At 43.8% G+C, this 27,018-nt stretch overlaps 1 protein-coding gene across 2 annotated transcripts in view; it reads right to left on the bottom strand.

Moving 5' to 3' along the window:
* Positions 1-27,018, bottom strand: part of LOC142584936 (uncharacterized) — a 187,732-nt gene that overhangs the window by 41,951 nt on the left and 118,763 nt on the right. For both annotated transcript variants that reach the window (XM_075695297.1, XM_075695296.1), the window contains 2 exons: positions 15,948-16,018; positions 2,745-2,869 (listed from right to left, as the gene is read on the bottom strand). In XM_075695297.1, the coding sequence (XP_075551412.1) occupies positions 2,745-2,869; positions 15,948-16,018 (196 nt within the window). The remainder of the gene's footprint in view (positions 1-2,744; positions 2,870-15,947; positions 16,019-27,018) is intronic.

The raw sequence follows: 27,018 nt of genomic DNA, 5'->3' as shown, positions 1-27,018 counted from the left end.
TTTTTATTTGGGAACAATCTAGTATACGTTATTCACTTTCTGGTATGCAGACACCTGGCAATAAAGAAAAAAAAAACGTCTGCAGCCTAATAGGAAGATAATTCGGTGCCAGCGCTGGGGTGCTGAGCTTCGAATCCCGTCGCTGACTGCGCTTCGCTTCCTTATGAAAGAGGAGGAATCTACACCATGAGAACCCGACCAGCGACCGACTCACCGAGGCGAAACCATCAGATGGCAGTCAAAGAAAGCATCGCTTTGAAAAAAAAAAAGCTACATTGCATATATTATGTAGAAATACGCTTCTTAATTCCACAGTTTATCTTTAGGAGTGATCTGCCATTTTTTGGTGTCGAATTTAACCGTTTGCACCTTTGGGTTGAGTCATGAGTTAATGTTATGGTGGCACCAAAGGGAGTTGCTGGCTGTCAGTGTGGTCGTCGCTGCTTTCGCAAGAGCCTCGCAACTGCTGTGTGCATGACCAATGTTTGTATGATGAATTGTCACTGGGAATAACATGAAATAGTACTCAGTAACTTCCGATGAAAGATATGAGCACTTAGTTATTTAGCTTCGATAATTATTATAGCATCAAATCTTTGGCGAACGCCTTCTTTTTTTTCTTCATTATAATGTGTCAGTAAAACCTCGCTATACTGTCATTGGCCTCTGAGCACGATATTTTTTAAACCATGAGAGAGGTGAAATGGATTTCAAAATGTGCAGCCTATTGCTAAAAGAAAAATAACTACGGTTTGTCATTATTTATGAGTATAGACACTTTTCAACAGGCGGGTCGCTCACTGCAAATAGATGATGCTTGCACCACGCCGAACCTAAGGAGTTTCAAGAGGACCATTTTTCACCGTTTAGCATGGTGATACGCTCACCAATGTTGTACACACACCATATAACCGCTCCCTTGTCTCAGGCAGTGAATTTCTACCACGCGCAAGACCGACTTTCTCGTAGACATGTTGAAGCAGTTTTGGTAAATAAATTCGCATCGCAATCCAGCCATCATGTAATCGCGCTGGCCCTCTGCTGCCACCGCTGCGTTGCCATTGTAGTACACAGTTACGCGGCGTTGCCTACACAGTGTCACCACTCTGAACGCCTGCGTAGCTTTCGAGAGGCACTAGCCTGGCCTAGAGGCTAAACATTTATCGCCTCAAGATCGATCGCTGCTTCACTGCGGTGCTTCGATTCCCGGTAGCGTTCCATTATGAGGGGGGGGGGTGCTGTTTACGTGAAGAAAAGAGGCATACTTCTGCAGCTCTAATAGGAGCACAGCTCAGCGTCTTCTGGGAGAGGCAAATGGGAAGAAAGCGGATAGAAAAATAAGAGAGGGGTTAGAGGGGCAAGGTGCCATCCCATAGCAGAACTGTCAGTGGACGACAGCCAACCACTCTTCTGCTGGACAGCTAGGTGTCCTCCAAAAAGTCGAGGACTTCATTGAAGACATGGCTATGCAGTGTCGGGTGGGAAAGACAGAATACTTGATTGCGCATGTACGAAGCTGGCGGAGGCTAGCAGCGAGTTTTACTCGTTCGTTGCGTGTGCTGGGCAGGGACGCAGGAAGCGATCCTGTGTTTCCTTGGCCCCGCAGTCTGTACAGGCAGATGAGCAGCTCCTTCCTAGTCAGCCATAGCAGGCAGCGGTCCAGCAGCAGCCAACTGGAACTCTCAGCAGAGCTTATTGATCTTCCTGGGCAAGCTGCTACTGGGAGCAGTGGCGGGGCTTTGTCTAGAGCAAACCGAGTGTCTGGGTGGCAGCTTAGCACGAGGCGTCGCAGGAGATGCCTCGATGAATTGGATGAAATTACTGTATTGCTGACGGCCGTTGATGACTTGTGAACCCGCTTGTCCAGTGCGTCTACTTCCTTACTGCCTGGTATCCCTACATGAGATGGAATCCAGTGGCGGGTCACGTCGACTGGGCTTGCCTGGAAGGCACGTAGTTTTGTGGCCAGGAGTGCTGTGCTGAGGCCGGGTTTCCTGGACTCTTGAGGGCCAACAAGGCAGCATGTCAGTCGCACGGCACTTCAACTAGTTGCGTAGGGGGATCCTCGGTGATCAGATCTGCCGAGCGATGCAGACTAGTGGTTGTTGCATTGGTTGTACTCGCTGCAAACTACAGGGTTGGAATACAAAACCACATCTGAGAATATATTCATGTGCACTTTAAACTTTGCTCTGCCAGTATCCACATTAGGAGACACGCTTTCTATGGCCAACAATTCGTGAGCGACAAGTCGAGAGGCATAAAAATAATGTGTCTTTCTGAGCCTGGAAAATGTTACTACAAAAATGACAGGAATGACAGTAATCCTGATATATAAGCGCGGCTAAAGTACGCACTACTCTGTCTTAAAAAAGGAACTTTTTGTCGGACCTTGTAGTACCTACACCATTTGTGATGAACCAAATTATATCGACAAGCCGTGATAAATTCGGTAGGATGAATATGCCATATGCGCGTCACTTCCGAAGGTTTGGCCAAACTTTCTTGCCGTTCACACACTCATCGTAGGTGACAAACGCCTAAACAGCGACTTGCTGAGTAGCACCAGTGGTCATGCGCGGCCGTTGTAAACATAGGCTGCAGACGCTGACTGAAGCAAGAAATGGGCACTTTACCACGCGACCGAACGTGAGTTCACCTGCAGGAGTACTGAGAAATGGGTTTATGTAATTATTCCTGACCTAAGGAAGTAAAATAAATCTATATTATGTAGAGGTACTTACAGTGTGTAGTCCACTTCAGTGAGCTCAAAATCGTAATGTGAGCTGTTCAGGTATAGTTTATTATAGTACTTGCACTGGCCGTAGGATATCGTGTACACATAAATGCTTTCTGTAGTGTTGAGTAGCTGCAAGGCGGAACAGTTGCAGGTGTTTTCTCTGAGAAGCATGTATTCACATGAGGCTTACAAAAGCCGCTTGAAAGACATGGGTAATATCATAAATTTCTGGCTATAGGTCACATTGGTAATAATCTTAAACCATGAATTATTAGTCACCCTTTTTGAACCTTTCCGTGCCAAAGAAGAGTCACACTCGATTGTCCTGGTGTTTCCGCCAAAATATGGCAATGACGAATGTGACTCGTTCCCAATTTTCTGTTCGTGGACTGAGTGCCACAGACAAGGTGCAGTGAGTTCATCATTTTGGTTAGAATACTGCACTACTCAATGGAGCTAATTCTTGCCTCTCCCCAAAAGAAAATTTGATGCTAATCACAAAATCAGTTCTTCGCAATTGCGCTTTACAACTGGCCGGTCCACTTCGCTAATATTGTATGGAGCATCAGCACTAACTGGAATTTGCAGTTGACAACACTGCAAGTGTAAAATATGTTTAAGGACGTCCCGCGGACACATTTACGAAGCGTTTTTGTTCATAAGTGTTCTTTGCCGACCGTCTTCGCGAATCATATTCCAGCATCAGGATTGGCAGAAACTTGCGCTAACAAAAACACAAACGAAATACCTTTTTGTGAGGACCAGTCCTTCTTTTTAAGGGTGCAGTTTACAGAACGGATAAAGAAGTCTGATCTTTTGGAGTTTGAAATCTGGCGGTACAGAAAGAGGTAGCTCCACGGCTGACGGTGGCATTTTTCAAAGCTAGAATCATGGCGTTCCTGTGCACTCATTCACCTTAGGTAAAGAATGAGGACTAAAAACCAATAGTGATTTTATGTCTCGAAGTTTCAACTTACTAGTCACGTTAGTGAGGAAGATTTAGTTCATCGTGTAGGCGTTCTCGATTTAACGCGGCTCATCAAGAACCCTCTGTACCGGCATCTCTGCGATTTTCCTTCTTCGCTTCCGATGAATCGTTCATCCTATGGAGTACAGAAGCACGCCTGACTGTTGCTCAAAGAAATGATCTTTTTCCTAGACTGTTTCCCTGCCATTGCTTATCTGCAACTCATTAACATGAAGATTAATTGAAAGTAAACCACAACATCAAACTGAAGAAACGAAGCACTGATATTGAAGTTTAGGTAAACATTTTTGAAAACGTCTTTAAAAAAATAAGAAAACATCCGTTTTTTTAAAAAATATTCATATTTAAAGGGTGAAGCCATTCTATAAAATGCTAAATTATGCCTAGTGGTAAACAAAGCGACAGAGAAACCTGGTTGTTAAAATCCCAGGAAGTGTTTATGACATTGAATTATAACATAGCCGGTTCCAGTGGTTTGTGATAAAAGACAAACGTTCATTTCCCCAAATTCCGAGATAGTATAGCGGGCTACGGACTTTTCTAGTCGTCTTTATGTCCTCAAGGGAAGGGCGCATGAATTTAAATGTACTTTGCGAGACGTTCATATACAGGAAAATATACACGCACGGACACACGGTGACCGGCGAGTATTTGAAATCAGGCCCCCTGATTGCCTGTTCGAAACTTTACCTCTCGGTCACTCGTTGTTTGCTTTCATCTCTTGCTTTATTTTTAAACTGAGGTTCAAAAACAGCAATGGCGATGACAAAGTCGCAGTCTCTCCCGAAAGGAGAAACATTGATTGTGATAGCAACTGATAAGACAGCCTTACGAAGTAAGGATAGTCACTTAATTTGCCGCATACAACTGTAAAAATTCGCTTACTAATTCAATTACAAGCATTGTGTTAGGCGCGCACAGACAAACATATATACATTGAACTCGATGGCCGCGTAAACTCGCTGGCAGAGCCCTGGAATTAAGAAGAGCGGCAGCAATAGCGAGTGATTTGAGCTTTGTGATACCTCTATCTTCAATGCGAAATAACCGGCGAGAGAAAAGTGCACACAAAGCTGTTACCCTTCGGCGCACGTAGGTTATGTACTCATCGCAGATACCGTTTAATACAGTGTCCGCCGACAGTGCTCAGCCACGCCATAGGCAGCTGCCGCTTTAGTAGAACGGCCCTGCCCCCTGGTTTCTTGCGAACGATGGAAGACGGCGTGTTTCCTTCCCAGCTTCCTCCCTTGAGCCTGCGAGCTCGAACCACCCATCTTCGGCTCACCATCGCATGCTTTTACTCGCGCCTACAGCATACGGCGCCGGTTCCGTTGTTATCGCACTTGAACTGTATACGGGACATCACAGCCAAGGGGGGGGGGGGGGCGATGGCGACGATGGCGGCGGGATTATGCCAGGGGTGTCCTTTAATTGTTCTTGAAATAAAAGATGCCTGTAGACGCTACCATTTCGGCAGGCGTACGTACGCGCTCTAGAATGGTCTATGCGCTGTGGAAAAAGCGCTATTAGGTATTTAGCCCATTCACTTTTAGACTGGTGGAAAAGACATTTTATTAAAATACGCGGGGTGAAATTATGAAGCATTTCTCTTAGAAAAATTATGAATATCTAAATACTGGATGCAAATCGTTGTATTCCCAACTGCTACGCTCCTTCCCTCGAAACTGTAGCTGAGGTTTCTTTGCCAGACACTACCATGCCACCATGACTCTGGTCGGGACGGCTGATACAAATGCCAAGATGGACAAATTCCTTTATATCAAAATATGCAGCAATTGCAGTGGCGGCGCAGGCCCCAAATTGTGCAGATCCAGTGCCGGTGTTCCAATCTGCGCGAAGCGAAGCTTTCGCAAAGCGTTTAGTGAAGTACTGCAAATTTGTCCGTTCCATTTCTGCGCCTTTTGGACAAAACCAAACTGGCGAACGCATGTGGTCTCGCGTATCGTTGGTAAGCGACGTGGTGAACCGTTGTTTATTTGAAATGTACCGGCCGGCTCTTGGTCAGTCCCCTGTTGAGGGTATGTTGCATAGAGTACACATTAAACAATTTAACACCCTTATGAGTGTTAATGTGGGTACTTTCTGCATTTACACCCATGCCCGCAGCCTCTTACCACCCTTCTCGGCCAAAACACCCTATCACAAGGGTGTATACACCACATAAGGTGTGACTTTGCTCGAACAAAGGTGTTAAATCGACGACTGAAGGGTGTTGAACGCATTGATGCATAAATCTGAGTAACGTGTACACGTTAACGCATTGGACTATGTGTGAATGTATTCCATTTTTAATGCGAAAGTATTTTATGGCCTTTCAGGTAGGAAAGCTAGCGTTCTCCGCAACACCAGTCCATACGGCAGGCACCCTGATCATGCCAATCTTGTCATTTCCCTTGAAAGCATTCAGAACCGCGCTGCCCATTTTGTTGTCTCAAATTATTCACGTCGTTCTAGCGTCACGTCCATGAAAAGAACACTAAGTCAACCTGACCTTTGGTTACGTCGTAGGTACTTTCGTCTCTTTCTTTTTCATAGAATATGGTACTTCAACCCTTCTAAAGAAACTATTTTCACCACACCAAGTTTTATATCGTGTCGCATCGACCATCAACAAAAAATTGATGTGCCATTCTTCCTTTTTGCCAAGAACAGCCACTGAATGGAACCGCCTCTCCGCCTCCACAGTCTCAATTTCTGATACCACTAATTCAAGATTGCTGTTCAAAGACTCTCACAGTTTGATTTTCTATTCTTGCCCCGCACTGCAAATGTTGTATACTTTCACCACTTCTTTCTGTTGTGCCTACTAGGCCTTGAAAGTATGTATAATAAATCTATAAAATGTCACGTTATCAGCGTCTTGTATGACGCCAGTAGTGATACAGAAGGTAGTAAATAGAACAACGTTAATTATGAGGAATTACGGGTAAATAATGTGAAATATTGTGAATTAGGGTGAAATAAGTTGGATTATGCTTCGTATAGCAAGGTGGATTACGGCAGATGAAGGTAGAATTTTGAAGGACACGTGACAATGTATGAACTAACGTATCACTATCACGTGATAATTGCAAGTGTACTTCCGTGAAGTCATTAAGTTTTCGCATTTCCAAGTGACTGTCGATCTTTTTCTAGGATTCTGATGTTACTAGCATGACGGCCACTCCAAAATTTATCATCGAGAAAAAGTACGCGGTTTCACTTACAATTTCATTATCATTATATCTTGTGCTCACAGTAATACTATCATGCAGTTAAACACCTAAAGGACAAACTTCAGTAGCAGAATGAAAACAGGCGAGCAATTTGTACAATTCTGCACGAATATTTCGGTGCCCTTAAAAGCCCAACAAAAAGTGGCGAAATTAAAGGGATTTTGTGGATACATTGCTCAAGACAAAGGGACGTGCTGTTAAACGAGCCTCGGCTGTTCAATGGCATCAACGTACCATTTGCTTGGTGAAGCCATAACGAAGACATTTATAGCAGGGACATCACGCTGGAAGTTCCCAAACCCGAATCTCCACGTACCTTGCCTAAGTTATTCAGAGTTTTACTAAGCTACTGATCTGCTTTCTAAGCGCATCCTCGGACATAGTTTGTAAGGCTCAGCCTATATATTAGGAGCTGGTGTCGTTAAAGCTGTAATTGCTTATCCACAGCATACGCTCTTACAAACGCAGTCTTCAGTCGCCTCATGAATTCTTACACTTCGCCGTCGCACGACCAAGATATGAGCGCCCTTATCGAGCTACAATCTCGCTGAAACTACGCTGTGACCTAGTAAGGTTGCTTGGTTCGGACGCAGCCAGTAATCTAATCCCACCAGCAGAAGATCGCCGATCATCTGCCTCACGGTCGCGATTTGTGTGCTGTACCCACAGTGATGCGGCACAGACTGCGCCCCCCACCAAAAAAAATGCTCGGCACCAAACGTAGTAGCAACTACCAGCTGACCTCCCTTGTTAGCGACCACAATGAAACAGCAGCAAACAGGCGGCCATGCCAGCGAGGAAACCTCTCAGAATAAACGGATAGCAGCAGGCGTTTTTTTTTAATAATTCGACTGACTTCGGCGCAGCTATCCGCAGCGCAATCTACGCGGCCGCCCCCTTCCCAATGAAAAGCAACCGGAAGTGGTGACGTGACGGCGCTGTAGCGTCACGGACACGGACAACTATAGGCGCGCGGCAGAACGGGAAGGCGGAAGCAGCGCCATTGCATTCGCTGCTCTTGCTGGTTGCTACATGAAATGCATTGTCTCTATTTCGGCTGTGTTCGCGTCCCGCGCTGTGCGCAATAATTTTAAACGTGCGAGTTTCAATAAATCCTGCTCACACGACATACAACATAGTCTTGCTGCACAGGTTGATCGCCTTTCTAAGGCTGGCTACCCTTTGGCCTTAATTTCAGCCATAGAGGAACAGCTTCTGAGGTGCACAAACCATGATGAGCCCACTCCGTCAAGGAACCAGCTGGTTCAGGCACAGGTTTTCAGTGATACCGTATGTGCATGATGTCTCCCAGAGGCTAAAAAAGATTGGGCAATCTGGAGGAATCAGTGGTTTTCTCAGCCCCGGAAAACCAGGCAAGTCTTTGTAAGTGTGTAAACGCGCCTAAATCACGGCAGTGTTGTTGCTCTGTCGGGCACAGAAAACGTTTCGTGACATGCGCAACGAATGCGGTTTATCAAACTCCCCTGTCTTGCGGCAGTAACTTTGTTGGACAGACAGGCAGGTGCCTAAACGATCGTTTAAGAGAGCACTATAACAACGTCCATAATACTGTTCAAGGTCACTGGGGCATCCATTGCTGGGACTGCGGCTGCGTGCCCCTCTTTGAAGATACGGAAGTTTTAGCGAGACATAGCTCACAGGTCATCCGGGAAGCTATAAAAGCAGATTTCACCAGAAAACTGCGCAGTGTACGTTAGTGCCCTCTCTATCGCGCTGACCCCTAGTGAAGTCTTGTATCTCAACAGATAGAAATTGTAATCTTTTTTTTTTTCAAGTGACCATGTTATTAGTACAATGGCTGGGTGTTAGAACACCCCTTGTGGCTGCCTTTCATTTTCTGCGCATGCCCACCCTTGTATATATACACACGATGTGGCAACGCAATAAAATATTTTTGGAATTCAGCGCAGTCTATGTCGTCTCTCGCAGTCCTTGTCATTCATGCTGTACGTCATTTTTTCTCATTAATTGCCAACTATGCCAAGAAACCACCCTTGTTCAGTATATTTATAATGTTTGATATGACCATTAGCTGGCAAATATTAACAGTGTGATATTTAACTTGAACTTTTGCATGACCACCTGCGCTGGTGTTCTTTTAGTAGCCAGAGCATGGCTAATTTATTAAAGCATATTTACTAATTTGCATGCTTACATGCTACAACAAGCCCTAATTTTGTATTACTGCATCTAAGTGCATATAATTTAGCAATTTACTATGTATTTTAAAGCACTGTCCACCTTTCGTGCTCAGCAAAATCGTTTATTCAACAGTGGTTTGTTTTTATCAGGCCTCCTAATGCAGCTTGCACCCAGGCTAGTAAGTGTGTAATATTCAATCTTTTGATTTATAGTAAGAAAAGAACCTATTTTCAAACTACATATTGTATATGTGCCAGTGCCCTCGGGTTACAACACAAAAATTTATAAAAACTGGAATTGTAGTTAGAAAATCTGCCACACAGCACCTTTAGCCCAAAAAACTCGTTTCACAAAAGAAGACAAACTATGTAGGCACTAAAAATTCTACATATTTTTCGTGCTCAAGTAATCTTGTTGGAAAGCGAAAATTAGCGATAACGCTCCTGGCTTAAACCTCACTTAAAGCACGTCTATGCTTCGAAAGTATTGTTTCAGTCTGAAAAATGTTGGCCAGTTATGCTTTACATCGATTTTCCAAACTTTTCACAATGTTTTGCGATTACATTAGTGTACAAAATAACAGGTGTCTTATGCATTTGCTCTGCGTTTCAATTACTTCCCTAATTCACCTTTGCAATATGCCCTTTTTTTTCAAGGCAAGAAAACTTGAATTTTCGTTCATTGCAGCCTAATACTGTAAATTTATTCCTTTATGTGGGCCAAAACACTGCGAGGTCAACTCAGGCTGTTTCAGTGCTTCTATACATTGTTTCTTCTCTAATAACAGATTTGATCAATACATATATTTTATATACCTTTGTGGGCAACGTACATGTTCTTGTACTTACCGATGTGTTTGGTGATTGTGCATGTTTATATTTCATGTGACTTATGTATATCGTACTCTGTATTGCAGAAGAATAAATACATTTGCATTTTCTTGAAAATGCAGCATACGGAATCTACGGCAGGTCACATCAGATTTAAAATTACTAGCATATAAGTCACTTGTCAGGCCGAAACTGGAATACGCGTCAGCCATCTGGAACCCGCATCAAGCATATTTCACCGACGCATTAGAATCAGTTCAAAATCGTGCTGTTCGATTCATTCATACCTCATATTCATACGACGTCAGCGTTTCAACACTGAAATCAGAATCCGGCTTGTCAATACTTTCATATCGACGTCGCATTTCCAGTCTTTCCCTGTACCACAAGTTCTTTTCTTCTCTTAATCAAGAGCCTTACATCACAGCAGCAGCACGCATATCTCTACGCACCAGCCATCCACTTCAAGTGGCGCGCCCACGCGCACGGACAACCACCTTCGCAGCCTCCTTTTTCTTCCGTACCGCCACAGACTGGAACGGCCTTCCCGCCAACATCGCTAATACGACTTGTCCATCTTCGTTCAGAGAACTTGTAACCGACCATTTTGTTAAATAATTATTTCTGACGATGTTTTGCTATCTTATAAAGACCCACCCCTTATGTAATACCCCTACGGGGGGCTTTTAAGGTTATAAACTGAACTGAACTGATATATCTTACCAGTCTGTGTTGCATGTTATGTGGATCTGGAAATCGTGGTAACCGTTGGTGTTGATATACATGCTCAAAAGTGTCAAATTTGCTAGGTTGCATTTGCGCAGCGAAGACAGGTTTTGCAATAAACACCATGAATTACTAATATGTAATGTGATCCACACGTATAGGTGTTGGTGTTGTGTATGCCCATCGAAGCTTCAAGGCCGGCTGTTCGACGGTGCGTTTGGTAGCCGAACTTGAACCTCCTGGCACACGCGAGAATTACGCGTGGATCACTGTACATAGTAGTAATTGAAGGCGTGTACTGCCGAACCTGCCTTCCATACACACTAGAAATAAAAGGATGTACACCCTGCCAACACCCACATAGATGGGTCTTAATGTAGACTAGTACTCTTACACCATAAGTTTATTTTGCTGGACACCCTTCCTCTGGGGCGCTATAATTGCACCTCAACTGTAGGGTGTAGACAACAGCACCCTTAGGGTGTACGTCTGGCGACAAACTGATTTACACCCTTAAGGGTGTTAAAGTGTTTAGTCTGTAGGAATCGTTAATGTAATCACTACACGGGCGCTAATCACAAAGCTTGTTGGTGTCGGTGCGATGGGTAGTGCCCACTTCTTGGCCGCTCTTCCGTTATGGTCATCTCATACAATATTAAAAGCATCGACATCAAAGTCAAGACGCGTACACCCTTTTCGATGGATCACCAGCGACGGATACGTGCGATAACATCGAAATCATGATCATCATCTAAACGTGGTGATTATCTCAAAGGGATAGTCGCCGTTGGCATGAGTGTATCACCCAGTTTCCAGCACCTCCCCCGAGCCCCCGTTCTGTATAGGAGCTATATAATGGAAATCATCATCCTAATCAACATGCATGCACATTTTGCAGATACCCAGCTGTGGGTATGAACCATAGAATCCCCTGCTGTGCGTATGGCCCACAGTTTAGAAATTGTCATCATAATGAACACGCCACGATCATTTCAACGAAATTGTTTTCATTGGAACTAGAGAAGCGTACATGCGGATGTCGAGTCTCTAGGCACCACAATACCAAACCTCCAATGTACTTCGCGTCTATAACTCCTCTTACTGACGAAGACTGTTTAGTCATAAGCAGTCGCGGTACTAGACAGGAGTTAGAGGTTGCCATTGATCAGTCACCTACGTTAAGACACCCGCCGTGGTTGCTCAGTGGCTATGGTGCTGGGCTGCTGCGCACGAGGTCGCGGGATCGAATCCCGGCCACGGCGGCCGCATTTCGATGGGGGCGAAATGCGAAAACACCCGTGTGCTTAGATTTAGGTGCACGTTAAAGAACCCCAGGTGGTCAAAATTTCCGGAGTCCTCCACTACGGCGTGCCTCATAATCAGAAAGTGGTTTTGGCACGTAAAACCCCAAATATTATTATTATTATACGTTAAGACCTCCCGGTCCTGATGTAATTTTAGGTCACTTGCAAATCCATTAGGTCCTGTTGAAGGTCTGCTCTACTGAATATATTTTAATGAGTTGATAACTAGAGGCTTTACCACAGTGTTTCACAAAATGCCTCAATGAGTTAATACATTAAAACTACTGACCAAGAAGAACTACGTTCTCTTGAGAGCTATAGACTAATTATATTGTCGAACGCTGAAAAAAAAAGTCTTGAATTTATTTTGTCAAATCGTTTGCCGGTTTCGATGCCAATTGTTATTTTTCCTCATGAAACATGTACAAGAAATCGCTTCATACAAACTAACATACACGTCGCCTATATAGCTCTGCAGTACTGCTCCACTTCTTATGAGCAATTTGCGATGATTCAAAGAACCTGGTGAAAGCCTTCTCATCGGGTCCGGCATTTTCTTTTCTTTTATTTTCAACAACACACTAGTGTTCCAGATAGCTTAATGGCGTTCTATTTTGTTTTACAGTCAGAATAGAACTGGTTTCGTTATCACTGGTAGCCTTTGCGATTGTGTCCACATCTGTTCTTCATTGAAACAAGAATTGTTTATATGCCCGCATTTCCTCGCTCTAAACTTAGAACCACCCTGTTTGGGTATTTTGAGCTGGACCCACGTTCGAGGTCCTAATGTGCTGGGTAATGGTGTGAAATTGTCAGCATCGGCTGACGATATTCCATTCGTCTCTAAGAATTAGGGAACCATCGATATACCTAAGAACCCGCCGTGGTTGCTTAGTGGCTGTGGTGTTAGCGTGCTAAGCACGAAGTCGCTGGATCGAAACCCGGCCATGGCGGCCGCACTTCGAGGGGGCCGAAATGCGAAAACACCCGTGTACTTAGATTTAGGTGCAAGTTAAAGAACCCCGGGTGGTTGAAATTTCCTGAGTCCCCCACTACGGCGTGCCTCATAATCAGAAAGTGGTTTTGGCACGTAAAACCCTACAATTTTTTTATGACTCCGACTATCACATAGGTGATTGGTACTGTCTACTGTGGGAAAACGAAGAAACCTAAGAGCGCTGGACTGTAGTTTAAATCTTGAGCAGTTACATCATTACATTAGGCATGCATTAAGTGACATTGTGTGCCATCTAAACATCTGGGTGTTCCGCTGCATGCCTGCCAGTTAAGTGCACAATACTCGAAAGACAGCGTTGCAGTGCATGATCGCTATACAAATACCTTTGTCCCGCAGCGTCTTCGAATATTTGCAAGCCTCCAGAATTTCTTTCGTAACCAAAACTTTAACTTTCTCTATAATTCTGGTTAATCACTGCACACGGCTTTACATTCGACGTTATCACAGAATCTTTTTTTTAATGTATATGGTGTTCGGGTTTTGAACCAAGAAGGCGGGATAACATTTTTTCGACCAGTGAATCCACGACGGTTAAGCCTGGCCCATTTGGATATGGGATAGTTACTCTCAGGGTTTCTCGTTTGATGGGAAAGAGCAAAAATTGCCTATTAGGCGAGAAAGTTTCCGTCTGTCGTCTGTAGAAGTGAAATGGCGCGTGTATTCACCATTGGCTGCAACGCCCCTTCATAAGCACGCTGCAACGGAATTCCTATGGGCTGCTATGCCCCGTCACTGACGGGCCTCGACATAGCAGAATAGACAAAAGGGAACATCTGCTGCCGTGGTACCACGCCAGGTAATGTCTAAGAGGGCATGGCCGCAACGCCACGTCATCGTCGCTTTCGCTCTCGGAAGCCCCGGCGCGGTTTCTCACACTCCTCACTGGGCTTACGTTCAGCGAACGCCTGCCGGCATCCGTGGCCGCTGCTGCTTCCTCTCGTTGCGCAGGACGAACAGTAGCATGCGACGTTGGCACCGCAGGCTACTGCATCTTGCTGCCTCGGGAACCGCGTACCGCTATGGCATATTACTTGCAGCGCAAAATTCGAAGCACCGCTCATCAGCCTTCAATTGCACATTAATTCTTCCGCATTCAAAACTCATCAGAAGTGCTTAGGTGTCCTCGGATTTTTTGTGGGCGTACTCCTCATATTATATTACTAGCCTTCTTGAATGCTAACCTGACTCTTCTCGAGCCAGCATTTGTGTTGGCTTATAATTTTCTTTCTAGACCTTGTTTAACAGGGTTTATGCATTAGGTTTGTCTTTCAATCGCTTTTCTGTCTGTTCGTTTTATTGCGATAGCAATTATAAGGACACTCCAGGCACATTTCTGCCATCGCCTTGAGGTTCCGAATAAGTCCGAGGGTGGTAAAATCGTCACCACTCCCCGTATGCTCTATGTGCGAGTGAAAGCGTGCCAGAGAGGGCAGGCGAGCAGGCTCAATCTCGCGCAGGAAAGCGAGGAAGGTGGTGAGGAAGCACGCCGTTTTCCTTTGCGCGCAGTGCTTCGGAAGGAGGGTAGGGAGGACGGTTGCATGCCTGGGCGGCCGTGTGCACCAACCCGGGTGGCTGTATCAGGGAAAGCACCTGCGGCAGGGACACAGTCTGGAACACTGTGCTTTCGCGGCTTAGTTCGCGTTGATGCGAGACGCAGCACAAACATCAATTTTCTGACTGCTCCTGCCACGCTTCCTGACCCCAGTGTTTTGACCGCAAGCTTCCGCGGTCATCGAATGAGATGTCTTCATGTTTGCTTCTTAGTAGTTAAGTTTGTTAGTGTGGTTAGTGTGCCTACGTTTACAAATTTCCACGGCCAATAGAACCATTATCCTTACTTCGTGTAGCTGTTCACTAATTTGCTATCGAAATCGATGCTTCTCATTTAGAGCAAAACCGACTTCCTTTAAATATGATGTGCTGTGTCACGAAAAAAGAAATAGGTTTTATGGCGCTCTATTGATCGATATACATCGTATCACTAGGGCAGCATGTACTTCCAAGAGCGCGAAAATCCAAGTGTTCCCCCCTGCAAGAAGTTATCTTTCGGACCAATTAAAGCCAGAAATGTTTCCACTTGTAACATGGCTACGTAAATAAAATACTGTTGTTTTCTCAAATACTTTCCACTTTCCAAGACACCAGATACTATCGAACTCTGATTTATTGATTTTAAAGCTGCCATTTAATTCTGCAATTTTGTCGGTAGAAATTAAAAAGAGACTTTGATCAAAATTTTCCCATTTTCCGATAGGTGTTGTTCCCTGTGATGGCATACAATTCTATATGTTTTTACTAATAAATAGTGGATAACCAACGGACCGCATTGCTGAAAGAATCGCAGAAAAAATACAAATTTTCCCTGGAGCCCATTTCTCGCAGATGATTATGTACTTGAACGACATCTACGATCAAAATGATTGCCATCCGGACTTGCACACACATTTTATTAAATGTTTAACTTCTTCTGTGAAGTCATTATTGCGATGGAATGTTTTTATTGCGTTTTCACGTTTTTTTATGTATGCTTTGGTGACATATAATTGCTTATGTCAATCTGATGCTCACATTATTGTGAATAGTTCCTGTACATACTTAATTTATTTCATTGCAATAAATATCACGTAATAAAAAAATCAGTGCGTAGCATAATGATTATAGCGTCGGGTTGCTATGCTGGCAGTTCGATGTTCAGATCTTGTCGCAAGGTAGGCTTTATTTTTTTTAAGTGAATGCGGATCTGCTCGCTAAAAACCCTAGCACTTACCTACCGACCGAGCGATTGGCCCAACTGAACAATATGATGGTAGACAAAAAATTTGCGCCTAAAAACATTTGTCTACCCATCGCTCTCCGCTTTAGTTTCCTAGCGAGCTCCCCAAAATAGGCTGGGGCCAAGTTTGTGCGAACAAAAGCGAGTAACATAAGACAACAATACTTACTTCAAGAAGTTTTTGCAGCGAAGCATCAGTTTTAAACGAATATCCATCGCACAGAAGTGGACCCATGCAGACTGCGAAGGCAAAAAATGAAGGTTAAGGTAGACATGTTCTTCCCCTTCTTAAGCGCAGCACAGAGGCAAGTTCCCTACTACGGTACGCAAACAGTGAATCAGTGTCGCAATATATATAAGCGCTAAGAATGAACCAGACATACTCCTTGTACGTTTTCACTCATTCCTATGCTACTATGAAGAAACATTCTAGCGCACGTTATGAACAAGTACATCTGTCGTCACTTTCGTAGCACCAATTTGACATTTACTGAACGCGCGTCTTCTTCGAAATCACTCATTTCCATATGTTGTGTTCCTTTAAGCTTGGAGTAGTGAACGGTGAACTTCATGGCAGTAATAACTTCGGGATTGACGTTTAACAAATAAGATCTGATTTTTCAAATGTGAAAATCCTCGAAAACAGTACATTTATATCGAAGACAAATATTCACTTTGACACGCTCAATGCTTGGTGAACGCTCCCTATTCACACATCACTTCACTTGGCCTTCAGAGGCATTGGCGCATGAAGTGTCGTACATGTATATAAGTGTGAACAGGACACGCTATAGCGCAGGTTGCAGTTTATCGTGGCGGAATATGTGCAGTAATACTGTTCACTCTGTTTCTGAAAATACTCACTAATACTTTACAGATAATCCGTTAGTGCTGCTAGAGAGAGAGAGAGAAAGAGACAAACGGGAAGGACAGACAGGGAAGTTAGCCAGTGTAAATAGCGGCTGGCTACCCTGTGCTGGGGAAAGGGGTAAAGGGAATAAAAGGAGAAGGAAGAGAGAAGAAAAACAACAAGAAAAATGCGCACAGTAACGCGATGTTACGCGCAACAATAGTCAAAGGCGTTCGCACAATTCACATGTCCTTAAGAACTTCAGCAAAGGCCTTGAGTGCCGAAACCTGCCTAAACCAGTGCTACTAGAAACACTACAAAACATTATGTGTAATTTTTCAAGGGGTCCTAATATAACTGAATTTCTCGCGAAATTTATATTGTGAGAAAAACAGGGTGGCTAAGGGTTAGGGCTGACGTGGAGGCAAACTTTGATGTTTGTGAGACGTATAGCGGCCTACCAGAAAATTCATAAACCACCGTTTAGCCTATGTGGATGCATAACTAAATTCCTTCGAAGTGGCGCTGCTGCTCTGGGAATAATCAAAGATCGCAAAAATACTATAGTATTCGCCGATATTATGATTTATGTAATTAGTGTACTACACCAAAAAATATAGAACTGTGTAGTTCACTTGCACTATTTGTAGATAATTACTTATACGAGAGTTCCAGAGCCCATGGAGAAGGATATAACGTACTCTTAGCATGGTAATGTTCAATAAAGGGGCTTACTGTCAAAATTTCTTGCACATATAAATAGAAGTTACGTACTAACCTTCAATCAAACAGTGTTTATTATGGCGCATATTGTGAGAAAATTTCTTACCTGTATATTAGAAATAACATATTCACCTTTCCTCAAGTAAAGTTTTATAAAGAAGCATACTCTAACAATTTGTGCACCACTAAATTAAAATCTATATAGCAACCTTTATCATACATACACGTAGCGTTTGAATTGTAACGTTTGGTATTGGCATACATTCTTTCAAGTAATCGGCCACGCGTCTTTCCGCGCATGCCCATGAATTTAGGGCATTGCCTCTTCCCCCATCTGTCGAAACTCAGCACAGCGCACAAGCGTCACCACTGCTCCGCTGTTTTCAGCTTTATGATGGATGCCCCATTGTGCGGGCTGTTTTGAAGCAGCATTCCTAAGAGGCAGATGGTCTGCACCTCAGGATTGCTGACACTGTCGAGGCGAATGTCAAGGGTGACAGGTGGTGGTGAAGCCTGAGCAGAACACTTGGCATTCCTTCGAATTACGAGCAACTCGGATTTTACTGGTGAACAATTGGCCCCAAGTCCTCCAACAGTGACTGTATGGAGTGAACAGCCTCCTAACTAGCTGTCACATTGTCCCTAACAGAGCCTCTGCAGTGCCAGGCACTAACACCACCCGCGTATGCGGAGCTGATGACATTGAAGATGGATGCTTCGCAGGAAGCTGGAACCAAGATTACATAGTTGGCTGGCTGGCTCGCTGGTCCGTCAGTCGGTCGGTCGTTCGGTCGGTCGGCTGGTTGGTATGTAAGGTTTAATGGCGCAAAGGAGATTACGGCTATGATGCGCAAGCCACAAGGCTGTGCTCAATCAATAGTTTTGTGAAACGGACGAAAAAAATAAGACCGTGTTTTACAGTTTACCTTAAAGACATGTGGCCTCCAAAAACTTAGAAATGTCATTGATAGGTACTAGTGCATGAGTTGATGGTAATAAATGTGGATGAAATGGAGTTGGTGTTAAGTACAGTTCATGAAAATATTTTGGCTTTCTTTTCCGAAGGCTCGACCTGTTATAAAATGGTGATTCAGAGCTAGAGGTTCCTTCCAATGTACACACTCCACTGCTCCTTCAACTCATTCTAAAAAATTGTGAGATAAGCGGGTGTTTCGTATACGAAGGAGACTTATAATTACTTCAATAAAGTTCTGTTGGGGTTCCCACAATTTCCATTCTTGTAGAAAAGGCTTCACTGTTTCGAGTTTGTAGTGTACCCTGGAATCCCATTGCTCCTGGCATTTTCAGTCGAATGCTGTGCGACATTTGTGTATACAATTTTTGAAAGGCACCTTAATAATTAGTAATGTTTTTTTGTGTCGTGATTACTGCTAATTTCTCTGCTCTTTCATTTCCAGGAATACCAGTATGCCTTGGGAGCCAGGCCACGCGTGTTATTTTGCCGTGTTCTTCTGCTCTTTGCAGCACCCGCAAAATGTCTCCCAGAAACGATTCACATTCTGGTTTTAGATTTAGGGCTTTTAATGCACTTATAGAATCGGTGTAAGTAACTGCTTTTCTGGAATTCCCAGATAATAGTACATTTACGCCTGTAAACAGGGCATCTACTTCCGATGTAAAAACGAAGACAAACCGTGGTACTCTAACACCAGATTCCAATTGTTTGGATACTACGGCAATTGCAGTATGTTTTTGTGTTTTTCAGCCATTCGTATAAAATTCGGTAGGATCACTATATTTGCTGTTCTTCATCTTTGTGAGGGGCCAGAGAAAAGTCACAGAAATGTGCGAAATGTGCGCAGAAAGAACAGCCCTGTAAAGTTGAGAGCCATTTCGGAAGAAAGAGCAGTCATCGCCCTCGGGGACGGATAACCCTTCAAACAGACACACAATGCGTTAACACGTCTTCACGTATTTCTTTTTTATCTTTCCTCGTGCCCATGCCCCACATTAATCGCGGCACGAGAGCTCCTCCAAAGCTCCTTTTTGTAGGCATCTGTGCGCAGCACAGCTTCGCAGACGATGCTACCACAATATTTGAAAGAGGCATTTCAACGCTCCTAGCGTGAGATGTGCATAGGACGTATTTCCAGAGTGTGCGAATGCTGCACTGGTCACGAGATTACGCGACCGCTTCACTATCTCAAGCTACTAGAACAACCAGCACGGCGGCGACAGACAAAGTTTTTTATTATTTTTCCCAGCTTCCAGCGAACTCTAGGCACATTTTCATTTTTCAGTAGCGGAAATATTATGGGCGTTTCTTAGCAAAACCCGACACGCTTTATACCACAGCTTCCAGAAGGTTTCTTGAATTTCTTGCCACTGACTCCACGTTTCAAGCAGCTCAGTATGCGTCGTAGGATCAACGTCGAGTGTTCTTAAATTGGGAAGGATAGTGAGCCTCCGACCGCGTAAGAAATGAGCGGAAGTGAACACTTCTGGTTCATCTGCTGTAGCAAACAGATATGTTCAGGAGCGCCTGTTTAGGGTGGTTTCGATTTCCTTAGAAACATTGCATACCTACTCGTAATTGATGAACGATGTGCCAAGAACATTTCTGAGACTGTCCTTGACAGATCGAACCACGCACTCCCAAAACACACCCCAACAAGGAGCGTGTTGAGTCTAAAAGTTCCACAACAGACCTATACAAGCAAAAATAGTCCCTAACTGAAATTCCTCATAAGAGTTCAAGCGAGACACCAAGCTCTTGCTAAGCACGCCTAAAACATGAAGCATTGCGAGAGTAAACAGCACGAGGGCTGCCCCAGTGAGAAGTCAATAGGCGAAAACCTTCCAGAAAGCATTCAGTACAAGCACAATTAACACGCTATACACGAATGGCTCGCACTACGGCACACGTAAGGATCACAACATTGGCTTTCACAACAGCTTAACCTTTCAAATGTATGAGCCCTGCAAAATCCATTCCCACTATGTCAAAAGGCTGAGAAATTTGCGCGCCCTCTGCGCGCAGTGCTGCAAAATGGAGACAGGCGGGTTTTGCGCGGAAACGAGCGCACCACGATCACTTCGCGATCACTTTCTTCACATACTACCTGGCAGCCACATTCCAGAACCTTCCGCGTGGCTTTGCCTCTGTAACTGCAATTCCAGCGGTGAAGAGACGCCAGTAGGCAAAGTGGGCGATCAGCTGTGTCCCTCAATGATCGCCAGGAAGCGTTAAAGGGTTCTTGAAGCTAAAGCTGAGTAACGGCGATCTGTAGTCATGCTGTTATGCGCAGAAGTCCGTCGTCCTCTTCAAGAAATGGATGGAAATTTTTTATCCGCGATAATGTTTCATTGATGCGCGCAGCTTTCAGTCACGCCATTCCTGTTGAGAAAGCTTAGTTTTCGTAGTACAAGGGCCAGTGTAGAAGGGCGCGGGCAATTTTTTTTCTTTGACTAGCAAATATTGCTTCAGACAACTTAGTCATCTGGAACTATCGGCAAGCCTTAGGATCCAGGCAGTCACTATGAGAACGCGAGTTCAGGAGTTATATCTGTTCAAGTAGAGCAGTGCAGGGCGGGGCTGTCTTGACGCATGTAGCGCGACGATATCGGGCAGACATTGTTCTATCACAAGTTGTAGGCAGGTCGCAACAGTTACAGCCCGAGACCATTCGGTCCGCGTCACAAGCCATTTAAAGAACAGTCCCTGGCTCATTCCAGGGTTACAACACCAAACATAAGGGTGAATTTGTTGACGCATAGGAGAGCAGGCTTCGTTGTCGGGATTGAACAAGCCTTGACACAGAGACATAATGCGTGAGCCCATCTTCAGGTTTTTCTTCCTCATCGTACCCATGCACCCCTATCCGCATGGTACACGAGCTTCTCGAACCTCTTTATCGTTGGTGTCTGTGCATACAGCCACTACAATAGTTGAAGCACATATTCCAACAAGCCCTTATACGGATGCCCTGCGTTAAGAGAGAACTACATTCACAAGTAAGCGCACCGAGGGTCGGCTCTGCCGTACGAGTGTTCAGAAAACGCCCAGGGAAAGTATTATGCACGGAAACCCGGGTTCATAAAATTTAGATTGGCCAGCATGGCGGCTTGCGACACACCATGGAATGTTTGGGGAATTAAGCCCCATGACGACCCTCGTTGCCTGCGCACAGCGGGCGTCCAGGATATCATTCTGCAATAGGAGCACAATGCCCTGAATAGACTGGTGGCGCGCCAACCCAAACGAGATGTCGGAAAATAGGTTATTGTCTTCCGCGTTGGTAACAGGCCAATTAATAACACGTGTTTCATGGCCTTTCCAAGCCAACATGTCAGAGCCATCACGTGAAGGTTTTCCGGGCATCGAGGTGAAAGTCACGCGAGTGTACTTCCATTCGTTATGCAGGTCGTATTTCGACCAATATTGATTCATCAGAATAATGGCTGCAATTGAAGGTGGTGAAAATCACCTATTACCCGATAAAATCCTCTGAGTTCTACAGCACTTATCATGGTGACACATAATTTTAGGGTGAAGCAAGAAAAGTTTTTCCAGTAAGATATCATAACTCGAATAAACCTTGTAAGATCAAGTGCCACGAGGAGAGCGGGTGGAAGTTTTGCCCAGCATCAAATTAAATGCGAAATATTTTATTATGCAATACCAATATGAATAATTGGATGTGTGTTGTTTATTTGCGCAAGGTCCAGGTATTGCCAAATAGCGCCGCCCCAGTGTTAGTGAGATTACAGTGGAGTGATGAGTTCTACGATGTTCATTTGACGTGGCTGTAAAGGGGTCGAAAATAGTTGTAAAGTGCAAAAAATTTAGGTGTATTAAGACTATAGCGATGACTAATGACGTGTACCATGAGCCCTGTGTACCAGGCGCAGGTCGTTCACCATGCGCCTCATCTTCTTTGTACAGGCTCTGTTGCTGTCAGCGCAAGGTTCATCGCCTGCAACCACGCTAACGCCGGTATCGACAACACGAAGCATCAGCAATCAAGCTCGGATACTCAACGTCATCATCGAACCGCCTCCTTTCCCAAGCCATGAATTCGTGACGTCACCGGCCATTACCCCTATAAAGACTGTCCCGCACCCGAGGATCTTCAGTGGGCACGGCGAAAGCGCTTGGCGCAGGTCGTTCACCATGCGCCTCATCTTCTTTGTACAGGTTGGTCACAACTGTTCGTTTCGTAGTGACAATAGGTTTTTAGTTGTTCTGCCGTGCCCTCAACTTTGTATAAGTATAGCCTATGATTGTTTTTGCTCCTGAAACTGATGTTGTGTGGCGATGTTGAGGAAAATCCTGGACCAACAGTTGAAGAAATGTTTCAATCCTTGATGGAAGGACAACAGGCAATAAGAAATGATATCGCGGACTTGAAAATGCGCCTTGAAAATACAGAAAAAGCTATTGATTGTTTTGACAAACGTTTGACTCAGTTGGAAGAAGATGTACAAGAAAATACGAGCACAGCTGCTACCTTGGTCACAACTGTATGTAAAATGGAAGAGATACTAAAATCACAGAAAGCCAAGATGATCGACCTAGAAGATCGAAGTAGGCGATCAAATCTGATAGTTTTTGGCGTTCCGGAAATTCCCAATGAAACTTTGTCGCTCTTACGTGACAAGGTTTTAAACGACGTCTTTCTGAATAGATTGGGCTTGAGCTGTTCGTCGGTGGGAAGAATACATAGGCTTGAGAGGAGTTCAGATGGCAAGCCGATTATCGTGTATTTCCAGGACTACACGGAAAAACATTCAGTCATGCAGAACGCATTTAAGCTAAAAGGTTCAAACATTTCTATTCACAATGATTACTGCGCTGACACGCGGCGCAAACGCAAACTGCTTTGGACTAGTGCGAAGGCAGACAAAGATAGCGGAAAAAAGGTTCAGCTGATTCACGATAAGCTCCGAATTGATGACCAGTATTTTTCTTGGGATGATGCCTCCAACTCCCGTAAATAGATTTCTGGAACTGATAGTACACCGAGCCGCAAACAAAATTATAGAACGAACAGCTCAACGTCCGAAAGCTAGCTTTCGCAGGCGCACCAGCTCCGGCTTCTCTCATTCAATGCCAGAAGTATTGTAAATAAAACAGATAAGCTGGAAGATTTGCTTTTGTTATATGACCCCCATGTCTGCATCATTTCGGAAACTTGGTTGCACGAAGCCATTCGCGACGACGAAATAGTTCCGCCGAACTATCATCTGTACAGAAAAGACAGGTTTTCTCGCGGTGGCGGTATTGCAGTCATAACAAAATCCAGTGTTCATGTAACAGTTGCCGATCAAATCAAGGAACACGAAAGTTTACTCTTGAAGGTATCTATCTGGGGAATGTCGTTTTTTTTTGTGCTCTGTATATCGGGCCCCAGGAGCTGATGACTCTATTATGCATCAGTTGTATGATCATCTTCTGAAACTAAAGGGAAAAAACTTATTAATAGCAGGTGACTTTAATCTACCGTGTCTAAACTTGAATCGTTTAAACTATGGTTCATCGGTTTCTGGTGACTTGGCGATAGATATTATGTTCAGCCTGGGCCTCCAGCAGGCTGTTTATAGTGACACCCGTGGAAATAATATTCTCGATCTTCTATTCCTGAGCGAAGTATTTTCTGATGGAACAACAACGGTCGAGCCTGGTATATCAGATCACAAGCTGATATCTTTTTGCTGGAAAGTTCCTGCGCAGAAGCACCAAGATCATAGAACAGTTAAAACAATTAGAGATTTCACTAAGGCAGATGATGTTGCGATTATAGATTATTTAGATACACAACTTGGTATAATCGAAAATAATGTTGAACTTTCATGGCAACGTTTTGAGGAGACTGTAAAGTACTGTACGGAGCACTTTGTCCCTTTAAAAGTAGTTCGAAAACAGCGCCTAAATCCTTGGATAAATCGAGATATTATTCAGACCAAGCATAAAATAAAAAGGCTGAGAAAGAGGTACAAAGCTACAACCCCGCTGATTACGCAGCTGAAACAAGACTTACTACAAAAGGTAAATTCGGCTAGAGATGAGTTCTACAGCTTGAATCTTGAAGAATTTATTTCTAGCGATCCTAAAAAGTTCTGGCTGCATCTAAGCCAGAGAAAACAACAGATACAAAGCATTAACGTCAACGGAATTGAAATAGAGGAAGCGCACTGCATTGCTGAATACTTCAATGTATATTTTCAAAGTGTGTTTGCAGAACGTGATCAGTGTGAACTTTCCAGTGCAAGTAGCCCATCGGTAGATGATATTTTAATCAGTCGCGAAGGTGTCCTGGCATTGCTTCTAAATATAAATAATTAAGAAGTCAGCTGGACCCGATAACATTCCTAATGCTTTCTTGAGGCGATATTCTGAGCAATTATCTGAATTCATTTCTAATCTTTTCCAGTTATCCTTAAAATTAGGTGCAATACCACCAGTCTGGAGTAAAGCACGTGTTGTGCCGGTACACAAGAAAGGAGACCGCCAATCTGTTTCAAATTACCGTCCTATATCTATTACTAGCTCGTGTTGTAAGCTATTGGAACATATTGTCGCTGGTTTTACACAAGAGTTTTTGAAAGATCATAGCATACTATCACCTTTTCAGCATGGTTTCAGGAAAGGACTTTCCACTGTAACTCAACTCGTAACAACCGTACATGAGCTATCCCGCATGCTTGATTTATCTGGACAAATAGATGTGCTCTTTCTGCACTTCAGCAAAGCTTTTGATAAAGTTGCCCATGCAAAGCTATTACATAAATTAGATAAAATTGGACTCCCATTTGGTATCATACAGTGGATATGTGCTTATCTCGAAAACAGAGAACAGTTTGTTGATATTAGGAATTGTACTTCCAGTGCACGTCAGGTCACCTCAGGAGTCCCTCAGGGCAGTGTACTAGGACCATTGTTATTTTTAATCTATATTAATGACTTGATTGATGTTATTCCTGGTAATGTGTCCATACGGTTATACGCGGATGATTGTGTTATCTCCAAGGAAATTGTGTCCTATGATGATCATTTTGTGCTGCAAAGATGCCTTGCAGAAATCACTGACTGGTGTTCCAATTGGGGAATGGAGCTCAATGCGGAAAAAACTGTACTTTTACGCGTAACAAGAAAAAAATCAGCTAGCATTTTTCCGTACCAACTTGGAAATAGAACTGTCCTCGAAGTCGACAAATACAAATACCTTGGCGTTACGCTCAACAATAAGCTTACATGGTCAACTCATATCTCGGATGTTTGCTCAGCTGCGCTAAAAAAATTGTGGTTCATAAAAAGAAAGCTTAAAAACGCGCCTGTAAGGACTAAAATGTTAGCCTACAATGCAATAGTGAGATCAAAGTTAGAATATGCTTCCATACTCTGGGACCCGCATACCATGAAAGACACAAAAGAACTTGAGCGAGTACAGAGAAAAGCAGTGAGATTTATTTACGGGAAATATGCCAGGAAGGATTCGCCGTCCTCAATAATGTTACAAAATATAATACAGAGACTCGAAATACGCGGAAAAATTAATCGTCTTGTACTACTACATAACACACTTTCTGGAAAAAATAATATGACGCTACCAGCTTCCATATGTCGGCCTTCTACGAGGAGAACACGACACAGTCATGAGTATTTGCTTGCACCGATCTTCGCGAAAACAAACGCTTACAAGTACAGTTTTTTCCCTCGAACGGTGAACGATTAGAATTTACTTCCCATTAGTGTATTTCAGTCTAAAGATTTCATGGCTGCATTGCAAAATCATTTTTGTGCAAGTTAGCGATGTTGACGTTATCATTTGTGCTTCTTTAGTGCATTATGTTCATTTCATGTTGCATTGTATACACTTTTCTGTCTTTTCTTGTTTCTGATATGCCCCTCCTGCTTGGGCCAAAGTATTGGCCTGCAGTATTATTAAATAAATAAATAAATAATAAAGCGCGCTGCGAAAAATTATATTGGCACGCCGTAGTGACGGTGAATAATAGGCTGTAAAACTGTGAATGAAAAAACCAACATTTTATTGAGTGACCTTGTGCCTACAAAAGCCAGTTACACTCAAAGCACAGTAATAGCTGAGAACACGGTCGGCGATCGTAGAAATCTGACCTGCTGGTCAAGTAAGTCAGCTTTGATAAATGAGCTATTGAACGTTCCAGAGCTCTCGCTGGTGCCCATGCGTCTTTCCGAACGATTTACACTATTCGGTCGCACATGCAATCATACTACGCTAGATTCGGTGACCACAGAACAATCGATAACATTCGAGAAACTTCTGATACATGCCGTTAAGTCCCGTGTAGAGCGATAACATTGGTTAGATGGTGCAAATCACATACCCGTAAAAGATAAGCAAGTCCACGGGTCTATATGGTATGAAAATATCATATGAAAATCGGCTATAGAACTACTACCTCTCCAGAGACCTTGAACCACAAGGACCTGGAGACATGTGCTATACAGTACAACAATCGCAGTGCCAACCTCTGAAGAGAGAAAGTGCTACGAATGCATTGAACTAATAACATATAAGACATCTTTCAGGAAACCAAGGACTGTGTTTTTATCAAAAAAAGGGTTCTGGACCGAGAAACGTTACAGTGTGCAGCAGGTATGCTAGGGGAAAATGTCTCTTTCTCTCACGTTCGGCCTCCACACACACCAGGAGCACAAGAA

The sequence above is a fragment of the Dermacentor variabilis genome, chromosome 6 (genome assembly GCF_050947875.1).
Source record: "Dermacentor variabilis isolate Ectoservices chromosome 6, ASM5094787v1, whole genome shotgun sequence".
Taxonomy (NCBI): Eukaryota; Metazoa; Arthropoda; class Arachnida; order Ixodida; family Ixodidae; genus Dermacentor; species Dermacentor variabilis.
Note: the sequence above shows the minus strand (reverse complement) of the source record. Positions and strands in the feature narration are given on the sequence as shown.